At 37.4% G+C, this 22,725-nt stretch overlaps 3 protein-coding genes across 6 annotated transcripts in view; 1 reads left to right on the top strand and 2 right to left on the bottom strand.

Annotated features, from left to right (window-relative positions):
• LOC139114055 (L-fucono-1,5-lactonase-like) overlaps positions 1-22,725 on the bottom strand; it is an 84,276-nt gene that overhangs the window by 22,180 nt on the left and 39,371 nt on the right. The window lies entirely within an intron of this gene.
• LOC139114050 (uncharacterized) lies at positions 757-11,420 on the top strand. The gene is made up of 4 exons (XM_070675533.1): positions 757-881; positions 1,457-3,914; positions 6,434-6,865; positions 8,014-11,420. The coding sequence occupies exons 1-4, from the start codon at positions 774-776 to the stop codon at positions 8,229-8,231; spliced, it is 3,216 nt and encodes a 1,071-aa protein (XP_070531634.1). The 5' UTR covers positions 757-773; the 3' UTR covers positions 8,232-11,420.
• Positions 15,445-22,725, bottom strand: part of LOC139114054 (WD repeat-containing protein 47-like) — a 28,204-nt gene continuing 20,923 nt past the window's right edge. For all 4 annotated transcript variants that reach the window (XM_070675539.1, XM_070675542.1, XM_070675543.1 and 1 more), the window contains 2 exons: positions 21,546-21,764; positions 15,445-20,293 (listed from right to left, as the gene is read on the bottom strand). In XM_070675539.1, coding sequence (XP_070531640.1) covers positions 20,151-20,293; positions 21,546-21,764 — 362 coding nt within the window. In that variant the 3' untranslated portion in view covers positions 15,445-20,150. The remainder of the gene's footprint in view (positions 20,294-21,545; positions 21,765-22,725) is intronic.

Genomic DNA, 22,725 nt, shown 5'->3' with positions numbered 1-22,725 from the left:
GTGTACTTTGTTTACTGTTTGTTCTGTGTCGTCACTGTCTAGTTGTGTATAATACTGAGTGTTGCGTAATTGTCTTTTGCATTCGTGTATGTAATCTTTTGTGTTGACAATGACGATGCCTTGACCCTTGTCGAAGGGTATTAAAATTTTCACATTTTCTTTTTTGCAGAGAAAAAAAAATTACCAAAAAAAATTTTTTTTCCTACCTACCTACCCTATTTCTGAAGAGCATGTTACAGGAAACACACAATTTTTTTTTTTTGGCCTAATAAAGTTTTAGTCTAATATTCCCCATAAATTTACACACAAAGTTAGAGCCGATTTGATCGATCCGGATGGCTGATGTTCGACATAGAGTTTTATCGGATAAAATCGATAGATCTTAACTTCGAAGTACTCTAGTGTTAGAAGCGTTGGGTTAGTCGTTGATACTCGATACTGTTTTATCGGATAATATCGATCGAGGCTTTGAGGACAGTGGTAAAAGGTTTGATGTGTGTGTGTACCAGTAAATTATTATAAGCTTATTATTAGTATTAGTATTGAGAGTGGGAGTGGGGCAAATTTTGTATACTGTAGGAATAAAACTCATTTCACTTCTTTCTTGTTAAATAAAGTTTAGTATAAGAAGGTGCTTTGATAATTGTTTTGTCTGGGATATTAATCACGGTAAGCTCGAGTATATGATGTGACCAAACGGTGGTGGCGCTAATAGCAGTCTGACGGTGGGAAAGATAGAGCGCCGCCAGTGATTGAAGGGTTCACCGCCAAAAATGGCGCACAAAGAAAAGCGGAAGGTCAGCGATAGCATGTCGAATGATGAACATCGCAGGTTTCCTCTCCGTCAGAACTCTGATAAAGGCAGAATTTTGTTTGAAAGGGTAAGTGATCCCTACCGTCTTTTGAAATAATGCAGTAGATCAGTTAGTGAGGTCGTAAATGCAAGGTAGTGGCTGATACTTATATTTACTATGATGGTGGTGCATGGTGCCTGGGTGATTTCTTTTACACTTACGTACATTTCGTCGCTGACATCGTGCCGACACTGAAAGAGACGATGTACCGACCACTGGGACATATTTTTGTCTCCATACAGTGCGCTGGCATGTAAAATCATGCTATGTGTCAATATTTTGTCGCTATAAATGGAGCGAACTTCGTTGCAATGCAAAACATAGTAATGCTACCAGCATTCAAAAATCACAAGGTATATTCCGAAGCCGGGAAACGCAGGGCCGCAGCGGTCGTTCGATGCGACCAACCCCGTCAAGCCTGCTTCGCCTCGCCCATCTTTGCCCTCACTCTCCATTTAGATCCATATATCCTGATTTTGCCCGAAGAGAAGTTTTTATCCCAATTAGCTATTTGATAATGATATAACAGCTCTTTAAATGGAAACGCCTCCATGATTCTCATGTACTACAATACTGATAATAAATGTACCGTCTCTTTGCAGTTTGTCGATCTATGCATCCCTCTTGTCAAGGCAGAGAACCAAACTTCAGTCAGGACTCTCTTGTGGAAAAGGTACGACAACGCAAAGCCCCACTATACCAAGTCACCAGAATTCCACCATACAATCAACAGCAAATACAAAGACATCAGAACTACCAAGAAATCAGTGTACGTGCATATCTATGAAATTTGCAACTTGTTGAAGGCTTACAAGAGAAAGCCTGAAAAGAAGACGTCAGATTCAGACAATGGCAGAGAGAGCGCTGATGGTGGCATAGGTGCTCTCTGTGGTAAGGGTAGCAAAGACAAGAAGGGAAGTGAAACCTGTCAGGGATTGTTGAACTCGACTGCCAACAGTGGAGCTCTGCAAGGTGCCTCATCTAAGCGTGAACCTGCGACAATCTCTGTGATTGATAACACGGTGACTGCCTACAATGACACTGCCAGTGGATTACATGACGGTGTGTTCAAAAGTGCTGGTGAAACACACGACGGCAAATTCAAAACAAGAGAGAAAAACAAAGAGACAAACAGGCAAACCAGCTCTGATTCTGATGCTGGTATTGCCACATCTTCAGGTTCAGATCTTGAAATAATTTCAATAGGGACACGGCCATTGCAAGAGACGTCATGTGCATTGCTTGGCCGCACTGACTACCTTGTCCATAAAATGCTTAAAGGAGATTCTGTTGACTCTGGTAATGCTGGAAAATCAGGCTGTCTGACTGAAAAAGTGAAAACTGACACTAGTGGTGACTTGTCTAAAATGGATACAGTAGACAATGATGAAAACAGAGATAGTGATTTTCTAGAATCTAAGGCAGGGTTGAGTCATGATGCAGTGTTCAGAGAAGTGACAGATACTGCTGTTGAGATAGATACTGCTAGTGACTCTACTGAAAAGGATACAGCGGACAATGATGAAAAAAACAGAAAAAGTAATGTTCAGGACTCTGAGGTAGCGTTAAATGATGACACAGATGGTGCTGATAAGAAAGGAATGAATGCTGGATGCAAATTAGAGTCTGTCGTCACCTCTCCAAGTCTTGTAACACCTGACGTTCGTGGCGTTCAGGATGCAAAACCAGCCATGGGCATTCCCCAATATGGTGACAATGCTGCAGGTTCAATTGCGTGTCTTTATGATGGCGATGTTGAAATGAAAGGAGACGATGATGCCAATATGCCAGAGGTGCCAGAGACAGGCGGACTTTTGGAACCCAGTTCGCTCGATGCCAGCTGTGAACTTGTCATGGAGTGTGATTCTGTGGAATGGCCCGAAGACAAAAGTGACTGTGTTGACGTCAACGCAATTGTACCTGGCACTGTTTCTACCACCCAGACTGGCGACGGTGATAAACCTAGCTTGTGTGGCAATGTGCAGAGCAGCTGTCAAAGCACCACTGATGAGCCATCTTCCACTACAGTTGTAACACATGGCTTTCAAAATGCGAACGAAACAGACCAAAGCTTGTGTCGGCCATCTACCTCAGCAAGCAGTGACAGACTGCGTGAAACTAAAAAGCTGCCCGAGCAAGCACCGGAAAAGATTGAATCTGGATGCAGAGCTGAGAGCAGTGTAACCAGTGTTGGTGCTGTAATGGATGTGGAGCAAGACAGAAAACGCAAAAGAGACTCCGATCCTTTGAAAGATAACAAGCCATCGTCGTCGGTTCAAGATGCCGACCTTGATGTTGGTCCGGATACCAAGAAGAAAAAAACTGCATCCACCTCCCAAATAAGGAGGCTTGAAAATCTGCTGAAAGAGGTGAGTGATGAGATCAGGAGGTTGCAAGAAAAAGAACTAACACTGGATGAACTGGATGAGGAGGACTCAGATCACATTCAGGAACACCGGCTGAAGAAACGGTTCATGAAAATCTGGAATAAATTGTGCGAGTTGAAAGGCCTGTCGTCAGGAACCGGCAGAGCTATTGAGAAACGAATTTGTTTTGAAGGGACGCGGTATCAAGAGATAAACAAAAAAATTGAAAAGTTTGTCAACAAACATGGTTTCCCTGACTACCACGACGTTCTGGGCATCGTTCGAAAAGTCAACAGGAAAAAACAGATGAATTTGAAACCCAAATATTTAAATGAGATTGCAGCGGATGCATTCAGGACGGTGGGAATATCTCTACAGCAAAGGCGAGAGGTTGATTTCAGACTAAATTTTGGAAGTCACCTGACAGATGATTTCAAAGCTACAAACGATCCCGCTAAACGTGATCAGGACCTGTTCAAAAGACTGAAATCGAATCAGTCCATTGGGAAAAAACGCTTAGAAGGTGTTCTCAATGAATACAAAGAAAAACAGTATGCTTTAGAGCAGTCAGGACATTTAGTTGATGACGGCTCAGATACGGAAAATGCACACAAAGAAGAAGAAGAAGAAGAAGATCACGCGGATGATCACGATGACCCGTTATTAAATTTACAAAGTGTGAGTGATACCGAAGGTGAGTGATAAAGAAAATGAAGAGTGGATGTAAAATTGAATTTCAGGAGTGAGCAAATCCAGAGGTGTAAGGTCTGGAATCACTGAATTTTTGACCAGGCACATGTATTTGCCATACCACCAGTCCAAAGGACCTGTGAAGGTGCTCCTGAAGAACACTTGACCTTATTTATGAAAGCAATAAGGTTTTCTTAGGGGGTCGTCAAAGGTTCTATGAAGCAACTTGGATCCCCCAAGATTACTTTGGTTTGTAATTTGCTCGGTGATTGCATGTGAGCCCAGTGTCCTTCAGAATTGTCATGCTGGTGTACCAACTCATTGTTGTGATATTCTGGTACCTATATATTAACGTGCAGGATTAGCCAACCAGACCACTAGTTTAGATCTGGGCCAGTGAATGGGTTTGCTCGTACCATGAAATTTTTGAAGTCTCACCAAAGGGGACTGGTCTCACGTGTGATAAACAGAGTATTTTAATAGTGTTTGCCAGCTTTTTATCAATGTCAACCCTTTCACCACCATGGTGTGGTCCAAACCCATTGTTATCGTTGGTGAGTGTGGATCTGTTTACAGAAAATTAGGGGTGAACAGGTAAAATGACACTAATCTGCTGAGGGGAAATAGTGTAATAATGTATGCCATCTCTTATTACAATGAAACCTTTTATATGTGTGGGAATTAGAATTTAATATTCAATTTTAAACCATTCAAAATTTTACAAAGTATGTCATGCATAATCTGTAAATACTTACAATCAATCATTGATCATTATATATCATTGGATTTTGAATGTTTATAAATACAATTTGAAATGAAAAAATATAACTCATCAAGCATTAACCCTTATCCTGCCAAGTTAATTTTTCACTATCAGGTCAAGGTTGTTAAATCTAGCAAAATACAACATGTCCGATACGATGCATTTTACGAAAAATAATTGGACATGGTTGAAGCAGATGGGGAACTGTTACTGTCAGGTTAGAAAAGGGTTCAGTGTAACAGTTGCCTGCCTGCACATGGCAAGTGAAAACTTGAAATCAGAGTATTGAAAAGATTTTGTCCTTTTGGGCAGATGACTGATTTCAAGCAGTTCAAATGTTCAGACAGTGAGACTGGCATACCTATTATAACATATCGTCAGTCCTTCAACATTGTCAGAATGGAGACAAAGTTTGGCTGTGAGACCATTATAGTATCGATAGAAGTGCTTGCCCATTACCGCTATGACCAAAGCAGACAGATAGCGGATACACCATCAGCTACTGATCATGATTACTACCCAGTGTTCTACACAGCTTGGAAAACCAGAGGGGGTGACCAATTTACATAACAATGCACAATTTGCATATTCTTTTATTGTGAAAACATATTCTTTTGTATAGTTATTATAATATTAACATATGAATAAATTACTCCAAAATAGAGTTGTGGCTGACTGGTTTTAACAAACTTGACCTGATGGTGACACATGAACTTGGCAGGAAAGCGGTTAAAACTGCATTTTACACATACAATCAATTCATGCACTTTTTACTTGAAGTCCAAACGTGTGCTTCAGGCAAGGATCTTTACAAATGGACAAGTAAAAATTTGGTGTACAGTGTTGCAGCCAGGACGCACCCTTGTGACAATGTCCCCAACGGAACCCATTGCCCCACATTCTCGCGTACTGCTGATCACCTCAGGTGCATGAGTCTACTCATAGTCTGAAAGTAACATTGGACACTGACGGTAGCCTTTGTTTTGCATGATTATTTTGAGGCTTATACTTACTGACTTTCCAGAGTTTTGATTAGAAGTAATTAAAACGCTGCACTCGATATCATAACTTGCTTGCAGTCCGACTGAGCTCTGATATGAGGCAGATAGGTATACTGCTACAATTACTGAAATTCAAGCATAGTCCCGCTAGCTTTAATTTTGTTTTTTTGCATTGAAACTAATTTTTTACAGAATGATATAAAATTTGATTGAAAACTGACGCATGTTGTCCTAAAAAGTGAAAATGTCCTAAAAAATGTACAGTAGTGGGACACTGTGTCCTCGGGTTTCAAAACCCTGGCTGCAACACTGGCGTACATGTCAGAACGGCAACACATGTCCAGTAAGTGAAGTTCAAGCCCGGCACTGGTCAACAAATATTTTTCAGAAAAACTTTGAAGGTCTTGTATGGTAAGATGATGGAGTAAATAAAATAAAAAATAACAAAACAAAACAAGAACTAATTCTATTGCCAGGAAGTGAGGACTGAGGCTTAAAATTTGCCGGCGTGACCCGGCATAAGGCATTGTGTTTGACGGTGTAAAATTGACTCTACAGATACTATTACAAAAGTTCAATCTTTATTAGAACACCGACAAAGACTAGGGTAAGAACAGTGCATCTTTCTTTAGTGTAGAATTTGAATTATTCCTTCAAATCTTTAAAAGATGTATGGCAGCATGTCAGAACTATATGAATAAACGCTGTAGTTGAAACTCAAGGTTTTTAGCTGTGATTTTTTTTCATTTTGTTTGCCAGGTGACATGACCAGCCAGGTTGAAAGTAGAGAAGATAATGATGGTGATGAGAGTGATCAAAGTGTTGCTGAAGTTCAGTGGAGTCCCCTGCCAAGCATTGAGGAAGGTGCTGACAATAGTGATACAGCTGACGTCGTGCCGAGCAGCATCAAAAACATTGACGCGTCTGGTGACGGAGAAAGCACAGTGACCAGGATGCAGGCAAGCAACTCTTCCCTCGGCCTGAATCCGGGAAACCTTCCCATTCAGAGTCTGGAGAAGCTTGTGTGCAAGTCCAAAGCGGAGGTGGTTCTCAGGAAACTGGACTGGGAAATGCTGGCAAAATCAGCCAAAGTGTCAGCTGCAGCTTCAGTCCCTGGCGGTTTATCTGTGAAAAAAGCGGGAGATTCATCTGGTGGTATATCTGTGAAAGATGAACCATCTTTTGACCCAGGTGAGTGACTGAATGTACATCTAGTTTTTGTGTAAAGCTGGCCAGTCAACAAAATGACTTTTCATTCAATAAGTTTTTGTTGCTCTGTTTTTCCAAAGTAAATGTTCTCATCCATCAAGGGGTATTAACTTATGTAAACACACCCTTCCCATCAACCCCTGCAGCTCCCCCTACCGCCACCCCCCCCCACCCCCCTTTTGCTGGCTGCCCAGCAATGACAGTTTACCACTGGTTGTAGGCTCCTGGAAAGTGCTTTTTAATGAAACTCTTACTGAGTGCTCGAAAGTCCTGAAAAATTTCTAATCTACCGACAGTTTTCAAAAATGGCAAGATGATCAGTCATGATATAAAAATGATAGGATACATGGAAAGTGGTATTTTGTACTTCAAAACTGAAAATTGCTCAAAAAGTCCATGAATTTTTAAGTCTTAATCCATTAATCCAGCGTTAATCGATACACTTGGATCAGTCAACAAATATGAAAATTGTGATCTTCATGTAAATCTATTTGACATAGAACCTCTGTCAAATATATCACAAAGACGTAACAATAAGGACAGCACACCAGTGTACAGAACTTTGTTGTCTTGCAGCCACTTCATTTTCACATCCACAATTATTGATCCCTGTTCCCATCTTTGCATAAAACAACTGTACATCCCTTAACCCTTTCACCCCGATTTCCTTGTGTAAAGGTCCAACTTTACCGTAGAAAACAATAGAAATGGGACAAGCCATGATGGTGAAATGGTTAAAGGTCACTCACTGCATATTGGAAAAGCTGTTTTTCTCATGATTATCGTAAACAACTGTGTTTCAGAATAAATAATGTGCATCTATGTACATTGTCCATGGCCAGGTTACCAGAAATTCTCAAATCAGACGAACGTGTTCAGAACAGTTTGACTGTATGTTCATCAAATATTCAGGGCGGACTTGCAACACAATTCAATCTGGCAGGTGTAAACCTGAAGAGGAGTTTAAAAATGAATTTACCAATGGGGATTTTAGCATTCTTTTGAAGATGAACAGTTGAGGTAAGCAAGGTATTGGGTACTGGCTGATTCACAAGACGAAGTCTACCATCACATTTGCTCACAAATGTGAAACGTTATTGTTACCCTAATATATGTAAATTTCTCCACAGATTACAACATAGATTCACCACAGGAGCCGATGTCTACAATCAGTCCCTGCATAACCCCACCTCAAGATGTCACCAGTAGTTGCAGTCCTAGTAAGCTGCCTGTAGGGGGCGCTGCATCGGTCTCCTTCCCTCAGGGTGCATACAGGAATGTGCCGGTCATCAGAGTTCCGCAGTCACAAGACATGGAGTGTATCGTGATCTCAGATAGTGACGAATAGTCCAGCTGTGGTTACCTCTCACAGTGACACTGTCAGTTTGTTGATTTACTGAGTAAATCTGTAATTTTTTCTATGTTCAAAATAACACAGAGCTAGAGATCTTAGAACAGAAATTGACTAGTGCATGGTTTTGTGACTTCATGATGAAGGCGATAATGCGGTGAAAAATCTTGGACGAGGCATTTGCAAATTACCAGGAAATGGAACAGTGATAGCTGACCATCGTAACTTCGATGACTTCGAACAAAATGTTCATTTTCCTCTTCAACACAGGGTACTCAGAAATTATTATCTGAAACAAAAATGCTGATCGTTGCTGAGCTTATGTTTATGTCTCAAAGCGATATTTCATGATGTGATCAAAACTTGTTTCTTAAAAGAGAAAACTACAAAAATGACAAACCTGTACATCTCCATTAGAGAATTTCAGATTTTATACTTTTAGTCTGTAAAGTAGGTATGAAAATCTTAAATATGATTACTCTGAAACCGAGGGAGAAAAATTGTTCCCAGCAATGCTAGTAGTAATTCAGAATCAAGTTTTACATTCATGTTATGGAAGAACTTTTTTGCTTTTGAGACGTGAAACAGAAGTTGAATTTTGCCATTTTCTTGCTTTACACAAAATTCAAATACACACACGTATACACACACGCAATCAACTCAAAATTTTCAAATATTCTTAGTGGTTATCTTTGTTTTACCTATACAGGACATGTCTGTGGTGATATATATAAGTATTAATTCTTTCGAATTCTTCAGAATAATATAGTATGTCCACCGAGATTATTAAGTGAAAGACATGTCAAATAATACGATATGTGGACAAAAAACAGCTGAAAGGTAACATACATAAGAACAATGGTGACACTGGAAGCATTATGTTGTTAGAATTGAAAAAAAAATGGAAATAAAGGAATTTGGTCGTTGCACACATGATGGAGTAAATATGTGAGTCTGTACAGAACTGAAATCTCTCATTTATGGGTGCTTTCCTTGCCAGCATAGAAAGATCTATCATTCTGCAATGCTTCGGAGCTTATGTGCATTTGCTGCCTAGTAGGTCCAGAATCAAGAACTGAAGTCGGTCAATGTGCTTTTAGATTTATAAAAAAAACATGACGTTGATGGTTGGTTTAGGGTTGTACAATAATCAGCTTCCCAACTGTTGTCTTACAACTGTAGCTGTTCATTAATGTAGAATGAATTAAAATTGGAAATTTGTTTACTCTTAAATCAGAATGGAATTGACATAAGATAGTATGATGCAGCTATTTTTATGCTTATGCTCTTATATGTATATTGCTATTTAACACACAGGAACATGGGTGTATATCTGCAAATATTTGTAACTAACAATATTCTATATAATAAAATGCAAGCATTTTCTCATCTTTCTATGTCAAAAAGTTTTTAAGATCATAATTTAACTATCAAGTAAGTGCTATTAATCTCCAGGGGCACTTTCCAATCAAAACAGACTAGCTCAAAGAGTTTGATCAGAAAAAAAACTCACTTGAATTCAGAATTGTTTATTTTTCAATTTGCCATGAGTTCTGTTATGTCAAATTTGTTACGTCGCAAGTTATTTTTTGGATCAAATTCAAATATGAAATAAAATCCTATGCCGAACAGTTGCGTTGGATGTGATGTAAATATTTGGTCCAAAATTGTTTGGTTTTTTGGTGTATAGGTATGTTTTCTGTAACTTTTATGCAACGCATCGCTGGGTTTGATAAACAATTATTATTAATTTAATTTTAAGAGAAATGTCAGTAACCTGACAGCTCTCTGTATTTCACTGACATATATCTGTGTAGTGAGTCAGTATGCAAGTGTCAATTTTGTCGTATCGGTTTCTATTGTAGTACCGGTTATCTATCATGTTTATCAATGGTGCTGGGCTTGTCACCAGTCAGAGGTGTTTATCCAAAACCTAATATCATCTCGGCATGTGACTCCTATTTTACAATGTAACTTAATAGTTGTGCTGTGCTGGGTATGTAGTACGTGTCACTTGACTGGGCTATTGTATAGAGGCACTGCTGAATTTCATTGACGCGATGGTAATGGCTCCCTATATGCACAGTCTCACAGGTGGGTTGAGACTGTGCACTATGCCAGCTTCTTGGCACCCTCAAAATTAGTGCAGTATTTCACTGACTTGGCAGCAAGAAAAATTTCTTACTCTCGTAGACCTAAAGCATTTAATGGAAAACTGTCAATAATAAAACAGTGTACAAAGGGAAAGTGAAATTGGAAGAGATTCCTGCACATCTTCTGATCAATACACTGGTATCAATATGTCGGACGAAGGATGGCAAACTTGTTGTATGAAATGTCGTCTTGTTGCCTGTGATGAAATTTATCATTCCATCTTCAATTTGAACATATCTATCAGTCATACTTTGCGTAATGAACACCCCGCACCTCAGTGTTTATGAAATGTATTTTACGACAAGCCAATTTCTCTTAATCTCAGCTATGTTTATGTACGTGTTTGTTACAGTGACTTGCATTGAAGCGTTGGAAATACAAGAACTAGAAATACCATCTTAATTGAGGAGTGCCTATAACTGTAAGGTGTAACTATCATCCAGCATAATATCTGCCAATAAGAAAGAAATAACCCTGTGAAAGTTGAAACACTGTCTGGAAGGAAAGGTCATGATTAGTCAACACAACACATCCACTCATCCCGTTTGAACACATCATTTGCTTTGCACAGGATTGTGTGCTAGTCTGGTGGTGTTATTTTGACTACGTCTGACCTCCTGCAAGACAATTTTTCAACTTTTGCAGAGTTAGTTTCTCTACGATCGATTGATATTATCGCTAGATGATAGTTAAGACCTGACTGTGTTGGCAACTCATCAATTTAGACAGTGTCTAGTTCCTGTAATGTCAACGGTTCAAAAGCCCTGTAGTTCATGTTTGTGCTGTCAGATCAACATTTGCTAATTCTTTACAGTGAAGAGTCGGCAAGAAATTTCTTTATTCCAGTATTTGGAACACTGTCCAAGTGAACAAGATAGCGTTCCGTCTGAGAAGCTGATGTCAGCATGTACAATTTTTTCTTTTAGGTTATCAATTGTCAGATAATGAGATGAATAGCTTAACATTAATATGTTTTTCTTCAACATTTTTCTCAGAACACATGATTTGATTAAACTTTTCTATACAAAATAATTGTACAGTCTCTCTTATGATTTATAATTCCTCAGAAACTGCTGTTTCACTGTAAAAATTTATAACAGGGATCAAAGCTGTCAAAATATTTGTCTCAGATGCGAGTAACATCTTTTGCCAATTGCACCATGAAACCAACTTTGGTTTTAAGACTTTTCAAGCCAATTTTGAAGTCTTGTTTGTTCTACTTGATTTCACAACACGCAGGATTGGTCAGTGAGACCAGCAGTGAGTTTTTCCAGTGATGTGTGACTTACATTATATGCGACATCAAATAATTTCTTGTTTGATGAACTGTGATTTCCACATCCCCATCCCTTCCCAAATTTGAACCAGATGTGAACTGAATGTGGTCACGTGGTCTACAACAGGTTCCATTACATAGTCGTATGCTTCACAGAACAATCAGATATCTGTCAGATCATTATATGTAGCAGGTTTCATCAACTTTCGCACAGCACTCTCAGAGTTAAATCACTTATTACAAAACTTCTTTTAATATGCAAATAAGCTGTTTATTGACTTGAAACTGCTCAATGCTTCATAGCACAATTAGATATCTATCAGATCAATATATGTAGCACATTTCATCAAATTTAGTGCTGTAATTTCAGAGTTATATCACTAATTACAAAGTTCATTAGATATGCAAATGAACCCTTAATTAACTTTAAACTACTAAATGCTTCACAACACAGTCAGATATCTGTCGGATCAGTATCTGCAGCAGATGTCATCAGATTCTGTGCAGTTATTTCGGAGTTATATGACTTATTACAAAACATCATTAAATATGCAAATGAGCTATTTATTAAGTTGACACTCAGTGCTTCACGCGACAACTTTAGATATTTATCAGAACAATATCTGTAGCAGGTTTCACCAAATTTGGTGCGATAATTTCAGAGTTATATCACTAATTACAAAGTTCATTGAACCCTTAATTAACTTCACACTACTAAATGCTTCTCAACACAGCCAGATATCTGTTGGATCAGTATCTGCAGCAGATTTCATCAAATTTGGTGCTGTTATTTCGGAGTTACATGTATATGACTGGTTACAAAACTTCATTAAATTCAAACGAACTATTTATTAACTTGACACTCTAAATGCATCTCAGAACAATTAGATGTCTGTCAGATCAATATTTGTACCAAGTATTACCAAATTTGGTATAGTAATTTGGATTTATATCACTAATTATAAAAGTTCAATAAATATGCAAATGAGCAGATAATTGACATGACACTCACAGTACCATCATAATGGTCTGATATTGTTATCAGTGAAAAGTTTCATGAAATTTGGTTCAGTATTTCTTGACGACACTTTCATTACAGTCTCCATGGGAAACCATTACCTGTATGTGAAAAAAAAAATGATATTTCATAAGTTCATCAATATGCAAGCCACACTAACCAAAATCTAATCAGTTCTTGCCATTAGTGTATGGTACCTGCCTACCAAATCTGATTAGAATCCGTCCAGGCGTTCTTGAGTTATTGACTATTGTGTAAACAGACAGACATACAGACAGAGTGAATGTTCATGATCAACATCATGAACAGTATTCACCACAGATTAATTCTAAAGGTCATTAAGTATACAAATATGTAATTAGTTGAAATAAAACTACTTTCTTTGACTGCTGTCATTGTATCACCACTTTATGTAGCAAGTGTAATTGCCTTTGGTCAAGTCCTTCAAGTTTAATATATGCCAAACTTTGAAAGCTCATTAGATATGCAAATTATAAATTACCTGACATGAAAATGTGAAAAGACTTTGAATATTGTTTTACCTTGGTATCATCAATATACATAGCATGTTTCACCAACTTTGATCAAGTATAATCAGGAAAGTTCATTACATATGCAAATTCGGAATTGGCTGAAAAAAAATGCTAAATGACTTTGAATAATGTTGTATCATAGTATCTTCAATGTACATAGCAAGTTTCATCAACTTTGATCGAGTCAATCAAGATATATATCCTTAATTAGGAAAGTTCATTAAATATGCAAATTGGGAATTGGCTGACGTAAAAATGTTGAACGACTTTCAATGTTGTTGTATCATGTTATCTTTAATGTGGATAGCAAGTTTTGTCAACTTTAGTCGAGTTCTTTCAGATCAATACCCCTAATTAGGAAAGTTCATCAAATATGAAAATTCAGAATTGCCTGAAGTAAAAATGCTTTATAATTTTCAATAATGATGTATCATAGTATATTCAATTATGTAGCAAGTTTCGTCAACTTTGGTCGAGTCAATTCAGATATATTAGGAAAGTTCATTAAATATGCAAATTAGCAATTGTCTTTCATGTCATCCCTTAATACCTTTCACAGCTGATATATCCTGGTGTGATCAACATTTGTAGCAAGTCTAATCAAATTGTGTGCAGTTGTTCTCCGTGTATATCCGTGTTTTTTTTCTAAAACATTATATATGCAAATGAGCAAAAAGTATGCAAGCCACACCCACCAAAACTAACCAGTTCTTGCCATTGCTGACTAAATCTATGTACCAGATTTGATTCTGATCTGATGAGCTGTTTTTGAGATACCGTGCCAACAGACAGATAGACGGACATACAGATAGACAGACAGACATTGCTGCGACATTAGCCCATGTGTGTGAACACATGAGCTAAAAAGGATCTAATGAGTCACAAATCAAATGGCATTGAGACCAGTATGGCATTCATTGAGCAACCACATTTGAACAAAAGTTAAAATGTTACAAGGTATCCATCACTGACTTCTAAAAAGTTTGGGTTTCCTGATTAAGCTGACACCAGAACACTGGTTTACCAAACACAAAGGGAGGAAGGAATAAATTCAATGGTACGGAAGATCACAGCAGGAAATTTGCTGGTGACCTTATCAACATGTTTGGGTAATCTGACAGTCTAAGTCAGGGATGCTAGTGTTTCACACCAACACTGTCTCAGAAGGTGCACAATCTTGTGCATCACTGGTTTCTAGCTAGCTTTATCTTGCAATGAATCACTTTTGGAGGAAAATTATACATGGTGATAAATGTTACATGTATGCTATACGTTTTGTCACACTTGTATATCCTCTTGTGTGGAATCATTCAGATATGCTTTGTGAAACTCATAAGATAGGAATGAATGAAATATCTGTTACATTGTTTAGCATATTGAGCTTGGGTAGCGCTGGAGTATCTACTCAGAACACAGAATATCTATTTCATTTGAACAGGTGCGTGTCCAAGATGGTAACACTGCTTCTCTGAAAAAATATTAGATATAACTCTCACAAAATGTTGGGATAGCTATCAGATTCATAAAGATGCCAACCAAGTGAAAACGGTTTTGCTTTGACGGTGAAGCTGTAAATTTGACATCAACTACATCAGAACGCTACCATTTTCATGTGCATTTTGTCGACTGCAAAATCCTGTTCATAAAATATTGGATAAACATTCTCGTACTAATGTTCTGTTAGATTATAATGGAGGTACCATATGTAACATAAAGTTAATCAACTGTATGGTTACATTTTGGCCATGAGAAAATGTTCAACACATCTTTCCATAGTCATCTCTGTTAGATATCAAACAGCACCCTGGCAGTCACGGCTCTGTTTACTGTTTTGTCTAGGTCAAGGGCTTTTGATCGAAATGAATAAATTTGACAAGCAGAGTTCTGCCAACCAACTCAGAAACTCCATCACACTGTAACTTTTGGTGTACTTTCCACTCAATTGGTCGGTTTGTACAAAAATAATTTCTGATTCCCCAAAAATCACATAGGAATGTCTTATGTTCAACTTGTCAAAGCAGCGTGTATTGACATGTCTACTGTTAATTTGTGACCACTGGTTTTTAGTCCCATTCATTTGTCAACAATAACACTGCATGTTCAGAATACTTCATATGAGAAAAGAAAAATTTACCTAGTTTCTGGAACAAATAAATAAACGAAAATATAAAAAGTATCTTGCTAGTCTCTTTAAAGGAAAGAAAAACAAACAGCATCATAGACAGTTCCTGCATTTTTCCATTGATAAATTTTAATGACATCTATTTTATTGGAACACATACTCTTTCCTTTTAAAAACAGTGACATTTGAAGAGACTTTGACCCTCAGTATGTACAAACACATTCTAAACATTAAGCGAAAAATAAATTTTTCACACTGAAAAAAAAACGAAAACAATCCAATGATCAGAATCTGTAAAAAATAAAATCTGAAAAAAATATACAAAGAACAAACTCCAAAGTAAACGCTAATTTTCATGAAATTATTTACAATTAAGAGAAAGTTATTCTTTTAAAAACTACATAAAACATAAATTTTCTGTTTCAAGAATTTAAACTGAAAGAACTGCTAATCTTCTTTGTGAGAGATTCTGTTCACTCCTCTTAGTGGTGATGGATAATATTCCGGAACACAATCCTGCTTTACTGGTTTTGTTGAAAATTCCTAAAACGATTCATCGGAGGTGCTACAAAAAATGCCCAGCATTTAATTGCAAAATATATACATTTGCTTTTGTGATGGCTCTACAAACTGATCAAAAGAGGTCAGAGGTCACAGCATCTCATAAGTGTTGCATGATGGGTAATATGGAGACTGATTTCTCTCCCCTTGATTTCTCATTTCATGCTGGCATAGTCATCTATTTTTTTTAATCAAAATCCTTTTCATGTAGACTCAATGGCAATTATTATTAAAATGGCTGCAGCAATAAAAACAAAAACAAATATTTCACATTGTATGCTAAAAACAGCTGCCATAATGTTTTTTAAAAACTACACGACTCAAAAATCAGAAAAATTTCAAAGAAGAGAATAAAGTATGTCAGTAGAGCTACAAATACTTTTCAATACTGACATTTTGAATTACATGCTCATAGTTTCTACATTCCAGAGACTGACTGACATAACACCATGCACATTTCCTGTGAAAGATCAGACAAAAGTTCCAACTCGTGACCTGTGACTTCCTAAAAACTTCACAAGATGCAAGAATATATTTTTGATGAAATTAGAGAAACTGTTCATTTTCAGCAGACCTGTAAACACACCACAGATGAACACCGATGTTCACCTTCCTTTGACAGATTATTTTGGACAGCTGGTGTTTTAGCACTGGGTTGGAGCTTTTCATCTAATTTTCTAAAAAATTACACAGAAAGAGCCAAGTCTGACACTTTAGCAGAAAAAACATCACAGGCCATAGGTCACAGTTCACAATGCAGCTGCCTCAATCTGAACTGAAAGTTACTGCATTCTGGAAAAACAAAGTTGTCAATTTTTTTTCAAACTGTACAGTGTGCCACTCTAGATGTATACATCTCGCTTGAAAATGAATAGGAGTAGAAATGTTTGGAAAATCATGTGCAAGATTGGAAAATTATAGTAATGCTTGTCAGATATTTGATTTGCTCTGAGGCAGGTAATGTAGCTACAAGTTCGGGTTGTAGTTTGGGCAACACATTTCACCTTTGACCCTCAATGTGCGAAAATCTAATCGGTGAGATCAAAATTTGAAAAAAAATCATTTTTACATTATAAGTACTTTTTTAATAAGGTTACAGAAAATATGCCTCAAATTCAGATCGTCTCAGACACAAACCTGTTCTTAACAGTAAATCTTGAAGTGCAGATTTAAGACTGAGGCCATCGGAAGCACTTTCTACTGTTCTCAAATTGACTTACTAAAAAAATATCTGTTTGCAGAAAACGGTCGTTGGGCTAACACTTCAGTGGCGAGGGTGTATGCTGTGGTATGGCTGTTATTTATCATCTGTTAATATTTCAGTGATTTGCCAACACTACTCTATTGAAAATCGTTCAAAAAGCGTCAATACAGCACCTGTTCTCAAAGCATTTTGCGGACAAACTATGGTGATATGCTACTAAAGTTGTAAAACTGATAAAACACAAGCAATTGAAATGTTGAGGCATGTAATCAGCCACTACTCTTGAACTACACTACATAGCGTTTTGAACAGATAAGGCAAAATTTACAAAATTACTGAGTTTACATACATATACATCTCTGTCATTACTGATTAAACAGAACTGACCCACTGTTTTGGTACCATGGTGTTTCCATGATGCATCAAGTGAACTTTGACCTGGAGGAGCATTGAATGAGTGGACACAACTTTACATATGTCACATAAATAGCCAATGAGAGGAATCATCAATGTGGAAACATCTGATAATAGTATAACACAGCTCCCATCTTATAACTGCAAGTAAATATTTATTTTATATTTCAGTTGCAAATGAGATTAACAGCGTACTGCCTATTTCAACACACTGTAGCAAAGTTGAAATCTGAATTTTTTTGTTTGTAGAGCACAAAGTCGCATAAAAAAGACAGCAATTAGATGATAAGGAAGTGTCGTAATGTGATAAAAGTCTGGCTTCCACTTTTAGAAGCTTTGCTGCGAAGTCCATCTTAGACTCCCTCTTTATAATGGAACAGCTGTCACATGAGGGCGCTCTCTATAGTAATGCATGCAAAGCTTATCTGAGGCCGACTTTGGACAGGTCAATGAGAAACATCTAACTTGGACTAGCACTTCCATAGCCAGTACTGTGTATCAGACATTTGTGGCCATTTCTTAAATGACTCAAACCCTAAAATGAGAGAACAGTGTTTTGTTTTACGGATGTATATGTATGTCTTCCATGGTTGAGAGCAAAGACAAGGAATTGGTAAATTCCTAACAGGTAAACATTTTAAAGTGTTATGTTAAATACTTGACTAACTTGAAATGTGGATATAATAACACTTTTGGCTGATCACTGTGCTAACAAACACATACACACCATTCAACGTGAAAGACGAATTTTGCAAATTTAGAAACATGACTTACAAGAGCCATGTCTGGTCTTGTGAATTTTTCTACGTTCCTAGACTTGAGAAAAACTCCAGTGGAACTTCTGTGACAACAATTTTACGGCAAGATAAAAAGCCTTTTCAGTAAACCTTAAAATATGAATCTTGCAGTTTAATCCTTCCTTCCTTGTTCATGCAAAGCTTTTGAACGTTTACAACAGAACAAGCTTAATTTTCTCAAAAATATTCCAACAATGAAGTATGATCACTGAAACAACGCTTATTAATGTTACCTACATTTAATTACTTATTTATTATTTATTTTTAACAATTTTCATTTCTGTATGTGTCCATGCATTCCAACTTTTTGAACAGATTTCTGGTAACTTAATCTGTAACTCTTTCTTTGATTACGCTCAGCATATTCAAATCATCTTAAATATTCAACTGTTTCATATATTTTTTTATCTACTCTTATTTTGAACAATAAAACAATAATAAACACCAGGATTAACACCAAATACAGCACAGCCCCTACCATTCCTTTGAGGACAGTTTTGCTGTGATCACCCAGAAAAATCTGGATCTAAAACGTGAATGCTTGGTCACATGATGTGGAACAAACTCAAGAACTACACTAACATACCACAGTATGTACCACTTTTTGAAAATTCTACACTGATCAACAATAAATTATCAACTCCGTTACATACATATACATATTATACATGAATATCTACTCTTATACATACAATTCTAATCAGTTTACAAGTAGGAATTGGTTTCGGAATGCATTTTCTAATTTTTTGCTTCATTTGTTAATAGTAAACCACTTGAAAATACCACCAAGTTCAAGTCTTACATGTTAGTGAACTGATACTGGCGAGCAGGTATGGTTGTCATGACACCCATTTTTTTGAATTAATGTAATATGTGCCTCAATACTGGAAATATTTGCTTATAGTTGTTTGCTCAAAGAAACTTTAGTTACTGTCTGTCAAAATCAAGAGACAACCTGGGGATCACTATACTAATTCAGTAACTACACACCCAAACTGTCTGAAGACTCACCAAAACGCAAAATTCAAAATGGCTGTCATTCTCAGAGTTTGCTATTTGTAATTTGTTGATAATGATGACAATAAGATGGCCACAGCCTGTCCATCACTCCAACCTCTTTCAAATGACTCACAATACATGTTGCCTATTTCAGTGAAGAATGCAAGAATATTAACTTGCGCCTGATCAGTCCATGAAATCAATTGTTTCACATCGTACTCAGAACTTTGACCAAAAGCATAAGTGCACACTTACAGGGTAATTATCCATCACAGTAAGTGAAACAACACTACACAGTTCTGTAGTGTCAAGACTATAACTACAGAACTTGATGAAGAAAAAAAAAGAAAAGTTGAGAAACAAGCTTCTTAGTTTCTTTTGTAAATTACTTGAAAACACTCACATCTCTAGAAGGTATGTGGATGACCAACAATCTTACAAACATCAGCAGCATGCATCTGGATGAAACACGCGTGCAAACAACACACACCCTGGTACACGTAATTTTTGTCCATACATTCTGTAAATCTGAAACGGTGAGTAAAACATTGGAAGCTTTAATGATCACAAACACTGCAAGATATGCATAATTTTTAGCGCCAACATCACCCCATCCTGAACCTCCCTTATTGGTGAATATTTTGACGAATGCATTTTCCAAAAGTTTCCTTTCATACATTTCGTTGTTTCTCATCAGCTTGTGGAAACAGACTTTTCCAACAGATAAGATCATATGATTGAAAGCACTGAATACAGATTAATTTCACGAAATGCATCACATCTCCAAGGTTGAACTGTATCTTTTCTCCGTTGGCACGGCAACCGTCTCTTGCTTCCCCTAATTAGGCTTGGCCCAAAGCACGGCAGTTTTATCTGCACTTGAACTAAGGAAGGTGAGTTGAGTTGGATGCCAGCGGCACTGGATCACCTTGTCCTTGTGTTCGGCGACCACGGTAGTTGTTAGAGGCTTAGTTAGGTCACCTGCAACAGAAAATTGCAGATATGAGAGCGTACAATGACCCCTTCAAACTCAATGCAACTAACAGTGATGGAACAGAATTTGACAGGCAGTGAGTTCCTTCGTAAATGGTGGATTGATCCAAATAAAGGTAACACTTCTTTGAAAAAGAAAGTTTTTTAACTTTTTCCTCGGTATCATCAAGGAACTCGGGGGTCTTCACACAAAGTTTTGGATTTGGGAAACAAATTATCTGAAATTTATGATAATGTATTGGACAAAACCAAGGTGATGATCGGGTAAAGGCATGTGAAGAGTTCATCAGCACAACAAAATAACTAGTGATTAACTAAATGCCAAAATATGGGGGGAACTCAGCCAGTTTGGAAAAGTTACTTCAGGTGTGATAATTGAATTTTTGTCCGTCACATTACTACAACTGCTTCAAACATTGGAAGCTTGTTCACCCTAATTCCTTGTGAACAGGTCCACACTCAGCATTTATAACAATGGGTTTGGTCAAAACCAAGGTGGTGAGTGGGTGAAGTCATGTGAGCAGTTCATGGGCTGAAAGGAATAACTTGTTAGTCTACATCCGTGTAACACTCTCAGCGCAGTGCTGAATACAGCTTTCAACAAAACCCAAATTTATGTGATTTCAGCAAAATGGAGCTGAAAGGCATTCAATAGCCATGCTGTTCTGTACGGTTCTAGACTTCAGCAATGAAATTTGCTTGAATCTCTACCCACTATCATGATTGGAAGAGCAGTCAATTTGTGCTGATGGGGCCTAGATGACATCCCATACCCATGCTGCTTTGTGAAGTTCTAGACTTAAAGGGACAAAGTCGGCCATTTTTCATGAAGTTTGTTTGATACGAGATACTACTTATATTGTTTGACTTGTTGAAAGATACTGAATGAATGGGTGACCATGCATATATTCAACCCCGGTTTTAGACAAATTAAATGAAACCATTGCGAAAATGAATTAAAGGTCATGACCATTAATTCATTTTCGCGATGTTTCATGTATCATGTCTAACACCGGGGTCGAATATATGCATGGTCACCCATTCATTCAGTATCTTTCAACAAGTCAAACAATATAAGTAGTATCTCGTATCAAACAAAATTCATGAAAAATGGCCGACTTTGTCACTTTAAGCAATGAAATTGCTTGAGTCTCTACCCATTATGGTGAATTTGCAGAGTAGTCAATTTGGTGGGCAGGGCCACACTGCTTAACAACGCATGATACGACACACGTCTTACCTTTGAGATTTGTTTCCATAATGCTAGTATCATAGGAGCCTGTCAGTAGACAGTAGGAGTTCGGCGCAAATCTCACCGACCGGATCTCGTCCTGATGGGGGTTGAACGTCTGGACAATGCGCGCTCCTCTGATGTCATACAACATGATTGTGCCATCCTCCTGGGCGGTTGCTAGGAGACGATCGGTGGGGTCCACACACAGAGATGCTACTGCGCTACCTGGAATATACACATGGAAATCTTGCATCAGCATACTTATGTATCAGAAGTTGTAGACATTTAAAATATCAAGTTCAGTTTGAATAACGACATTGCCGGCAATGGACTGTCTCACAGATGCCTACTCCGATTAATATAAAATGAAAACATCTGTGAAGTTGATTTTATTCTGAAAGCGTAAATGGCATAGTAAAGTTAAATCATTGTTGAAGGAATGAGTAACAATAATATCTTCCCTGTCAAACAAACAAAACAAAAATAAAACACTTCATGTTGTCAATGATAGTGGAACGTAAATGGCATTTGACTTGTAAAAAACAAAAGCGCTTAGTAGTAACTAAAGACGTGACAGCAATGACATGGCAGTTCAACATTTTTTTCACATTGACAGGAAGTCAATACACCCGGATATGAAGCACAGAATAATGCATAAGAGTGTTTTATCATATTACACTTTCCAGCTTAAAACTGTGTCTTTTTCCATATTTTTAAAGTTTTGTTCTAGTGCTTTTCAAGTTATGTTCCTGATATTTGCATGTTTTCCTGTCTGACCAAAACCATGATCATGTCTCAAATGCTGTACGTTCAAATGACACAGTGAAAAGCAAGGTGGTATAAACACACATGACAATGGCACCACAGATCTTCATCTTTTCTTGTGGAACTATCTCTCTTATTTTTCACACAAAGGCAAATAAAATTGAGATTACATTGCAAATATTTTAAACTCCTACAAGGCTCTAACTCACCTTTGTGGCAATCATTCACTCACTTCTCAGAAATATTAACTGGACCAGACTAAATATTTGTTTTCATTATGTTATCAGAGATGGAGTTATAAGCAAGATCACACGAAATAACTTATCAGAGGAAGCGAATTACTGTGGATGGCTTTGAGTGTTTTATTTTGTACAGAGTGTAAAATATTGATTTTGTATCATACTGGATTTTGTAAGATTTA

This window comes from Ptychodera flava, chromosome 16 (assembly GCF_041260155.1).
Source record: "Ptychodera flava strain L36383 chromosome 16, AS_Pfla_20210202, whole genome shotgun sequence".
Classification (NCBI taxonomy): Eukaryota; Metazoa; Hemichordata; class Enteropneusta; family Ptychoderidae; genus Ptychodera; species Ptychodera flava.
The sequence above is the reverse complement of the archived record's forward strand: the minus strand, read 5'-3'. Positions and strand labels throughout refer to the sequence as shown.